Source organism: Galeopterus variegatus, unplaced genomic scaffold (genome assembly GCF_000696425.1).
Source record: "Galeopterus variegatus unplaced genomic scaffold, G_variegatus-3.0.2 Scaffold3858, whole genome shotgun sequence".
Classification (NCBI taxonomy): domain Eukaryota; kingdom Metazoa; phylum Chordata; class Mammalia; order Dermoptera; family Cynocephalidae; genus Galeopterus; species Galeopterus variegatus.
In genome coordinates this window covers 63,589-67,760 of record NW_007729969.1, presented here as the reverse complement: position 1 = coordinate 67,760, position 4,172 = coordinate 63,589, and the positions used below count along the sequence as shown (strand labels likewise).

Here is a 4,172-nt window from a genome sequence, read left to right as displayed (position 1 = left end):
GCAGGGACAGGGGGAACCCTGTCTCTCCAACCCTCCCTCCAGGGTATAGACAGCACTGAGACAGGGGGAGCCTGCTGATGTCCCTTACCTGTGCCCCGGCCCTCAGGCTCTAAGGCATCACCAGGGTTGAGCTCCTCAATGAGGGGGTCTCCGTGCTCCCTGCGGATGACGCTGCAGGAGAGGAGACAGGCTGGTTCTTGTGAGGTCCCAGCAGGCCCCCTGAACCTAGAGGCCCCTGGCTCCATTCTGTCCCCCGAGCATCCCCAGGTGCCATTTGCATGGGGGCCACCCGTATGCTCACAGAGCCCGCCTACACCCTTCTTGGATTTTAATATATGTTGGTAAATATTGATTTTTCCTTCTCTAATGGATGAATTATAGACAGCCTGGAGAAGGGCAGGTGATGGATGGAACAGGGGCAGGGATACAACTCCCTTCAACTGACCTTCGCTTCCCTGCAAGTGGCCCCTGGGTTTCCTAGTTCTGGATGCTGCCCTGGGTTCAAACCCCACTCAGATGCCACCTCCTCCATGCCTTCCTTGATCATTCTGCTGGACATAATCCCTTCCTCCTATGCCTTTAACATTTTTGTGGTCTTTATCCCTTTCTGCCGTGTGTTGAAGTGCTGTATGAAGGCATCTTGTCTCCCCAGTTAGACTGCGAGCTCTGTGCTGGGACCTTGTGCTGCTCATCTCTGCACCTCCTGCAGCGTCTAACACAGTGCCTGGCTCTCAGAAAGCTCCCGGCACATGTATGTGGGATATGTGTGCAGACTTCAGAGGCAAAAGGGAGGAAAGGGGTCCCTTTAGGTTGCAGGGTTCTGTCTATTTTGAACTCTCAATCTTAGTAATATTTGTTTCAGAAAAGTCTGCTGTAAAAGTCCTGCCTTTTCTCTACACTAAGCTTAATGCTGAGGAAGGTGGCGAGCTTTCATCTCTAATTTTTCTGACTTACTATATTCTCACAGCCTTGGGTGCTCTGCCCTAGATGTGGAGAGCAATGATGGGGGAAGACAGGGGACTGGGAGAAATCTGTGTCACTTTTCCTACCATACTGAACATTGCTGTTGTCTGCCCAAATCAAAGAGAATCACCAGAGGGCTGTGGTGTGACCAATGCTTTCTGGAGAGGGCTGGGGTCCTCTGAGAGGGAGCTTTTGGTGGCCTGATGGCAGAGAGAGCTGGCAGAACTGCAGGGTGTTTGCAGGGTTGAGAAGATGCCCCAGGAGGAGTCCTCTGTCTATATGGGTTGTCTATGCTGAGCATGACCACTGGACATTTGGGTAGTGTCCAGTGTGCCTGGGCAGTGGACTTGTGTGTAGGTGTGCATGCGTGAGTGCACACTTGCTGGATGGAGGTGTGATATCTCAGCCTGACACCCACAGTCCCTTTGACCATTTGGGTTCTGCAGACTCTGCCATAGCTAGGCAGACACCTCTTGGTTCAAGTGACAGTGCAGTTAGGGATTCCTAAGGATAAAACCCAGCAATTCCACTGTATTCACGTATTCATTGAACAAATTCTTCTGCAGCAACTACTGTGTGATGACCCGGGGGTACAGTGAGGTTTAGGAAGGGTGGAGCTCAGAGTCCATGCCAACAGGAAGCACACACAGTGTGCTGAAGGCTGATGGGGATCACAGAGCAGGACAAGCCCACCGAGACCAGGGCAATCACGGAGGGCTTCCCAGAGGAAGGGCCAGCAAAGCTGAGACCAGAGTGGCGAGTGAGTACGTGTCCCTCAGATGCAGAGGGAGGGTGGGCAGAGTGAGGGTCCTGCCCGGCACAGCCCAGAACTGAAAGAAGCTCGGTGTGCCTGGTCTTAGGTGTAAATGGGGAAGTGGAGAGTGCCAAGGCTGGGGACAAAGCCCGGTCATGTGGGTCATGTCAAAGAGTTTGGACTTAATCTAAAGGCAATGTGGAGCTTCTAACGGGTTATAAGAGGAAGAGGGGTATGTCCAGATTTACATTTTCAACAGCTGGCTCTGCAGGACTGGAGACAAGAAGAATGGCTGGGGTGGGTGCAGGAATCCCCATGAGAACAGAACAGAGGCATGTTCAGATGCATGAGCGGGGTGACCATACACACCCACTTGGCCTGGGAGAGTCCCTGTTTGCACCTGTCATCCCACACTTATTAATAGGGCTCCTATTCATACTCATTAAGTGTCTGGTTTGGGTGATGAATTAATTCCTCAGTTGTCCTAGGTATCATTAAAGGACTTGAAGACTCAAGACCACTGAGGCTTTGAGTCCCCAGTGCCTGGTGTGCCCCGGGAAAGCACCAAGACCAGGGAGCCCATGATGTTCCATTCAGTGACAGGTGAAAACCTGCTCAGTATGGGACAGGTGGGGGTTAAACTTCCAGAGCTGCCTGCTGAGTGGCAGTCCCAGCTGTAGCCTTCCTCATGCTCTGCTTTCCGTTACGTGCTCAGGACCCAGCCATCTGCCAGGGGGATTTGGGGCACAGCCACGTACCTGGAAGGTGGCTTCGGCTGCCACTGTGTGGCAGCAAACACATTAACCCACTGGGCAACCATGTGGTGACTCACTCTAAGCACTGACAGCCCTGGGCCAGCTGACCTTTCTTCCCTCCTAGCCCACCCTTGGCGGCCAGAGAGATTACAACAGGCGGGAAGGGTGGGCAGACAGGGGAGGTGCCTGGGATCTCAGGCCACAGAGACAGGAGCACTAGACTCCTCAGTGCTCAGGGGCCCTGGCGAGTGACACTTTATTAGCCAGTGAAGGAAAGCAGTGTCTCTGTTAACGAGCAATTGATCTTCTGCAATTAATCTGGAAGTTGTGAATAAGCTTTTCGCAAGGCACCTAATTAGTAAATCTGGTGCCTTCGGGGGGTGATTACATCCAGTCAGGATTGATGCTTTGTTAATAATTATATTTTAAAACATGCTTAGTCACAGCTCATGCCTTTTATTAATAGTTGGGCCCTCCTGGGAGAAGGGGTAGGGGCCTTAGGGAACTGAGCAGGTGATCTGTCCCATTTCCTGGACCCAAGGCCCCTGGCCCACCCTCCTCTCCCTACCTGGTCCTGAGCCTCATTAACATGTTTTAGACCAGGAATAGGGACATCTCAGGCCACATGCATCCTAAGGTTTGTTCCCCAACAGTGGTTCTCAAACTTTAGAGTGATATGAACCACCTGGTGCCTACTGTGCTCGTTAAAATACAGATTCCTGGGCTTCGCCCCCTAAGATTCTGAATCAGGAGATCTGGGGTGGGCACTGGGATTATGTACTTTAAGCACTCCAAGTGATTTGGATGCCAATGGTCTCTAGACCCCCCTTTGAGAAGTGTTGCCTCAGAAAATCCAACTCTTCCTCCTTAGGCACAATGTTCAGCTGCCTGCAGATTCCTTCCATTTCTGAAACTCCCTTCTCCTTATTTACAAGAAATGCTTGTCATCGAGTATTTCCTAGAGGATGTTTTGCAGAACACCAATCCCAAGAAAACATCTCTGAAAGATGCGTCCTGTGGTCAAATCTACTTGGAGTACTCCACCCATCTTTTGGAAAGTTAAAATATTTATGGTTGTGTGAAAGGCTCTGAGAAGTTCTGCAGTAAATAAATCTGTTTGTCTTTGCTTAACACAGGTTTAGCAAACAGATTCGACTCTGTCCCTACTTTTTGTGGTGATGTGGATTGGTATCTACAGAGCTTGGGTTCTGTGCACACTCTGGGCCATGACCCTCTGCCCCTTTCCCTGCAAAAGCGGGAGGCGGGTTCCTCACCCCCAATTCTTCCAGTCCCTGCAACCTCTAGCTCAGTCCCTGTCCTTCCCTCCTTTCTGTTTCTTCATCAGGGGACCTTCCTCCACATTGGCATTGACTCCCTGGCCCCGGGAACCCTTCCTTTCTGATTCGTAAACCTTCCTCCCTGACCCATCCCCCAGACATCAAAGGAGAAAGGCCATGGTCCAGGTGGAAGCATCTACCGGAAGAGGCGGTTGGCTGAGGAGCTGCGGTAGGCAATGTTGTTGAAGAAGATCTCCAGCTCCTGGTCATTGTCAAAGTCAGCAGCAAGGACCGTGCGGACAGGGGAGGGCATGGAGAACTTGGGTGAGGCGATGTCCTGGAGGAGAGAGGCTGAGATGAGCAGATAGGAGGGTGGGAGTGGGCAGGAAGCTGGCCCTCTCTGCTGGGTGTGTGGAGTCCCAT

At 51.9% G+C, this 4,172-nt stretch overlaps 1 protein-coding gene across 1 annotated transcript in view; it reads right to left on the bottom strand.

The window, feature by feature from the left end:
* Positions 1 to 4,172, bottom strand: part of CRTAC1 (cartilage acidic protein 1) — a 68,685-nt gene that overhangs the window by 17,618 nt on the left and 46,895 nt on the right. Inside the window, exons 7-8 of the mRNA XM_008586178.1 lie at positions 3,950 to 4,086; positions 89 to 171 (exon numbers count right to left, since the gene is read on the bottom strand). Coding sequence (XP_008584400.1) covers positions 89 to 171; positions 3,950 to 4,086 — 220 coding nt within the window. The remainder of the gene's footprint in view (positions 1 to 88; positions 172 to 3,949; positions 4,087 to 4,172) is intronic.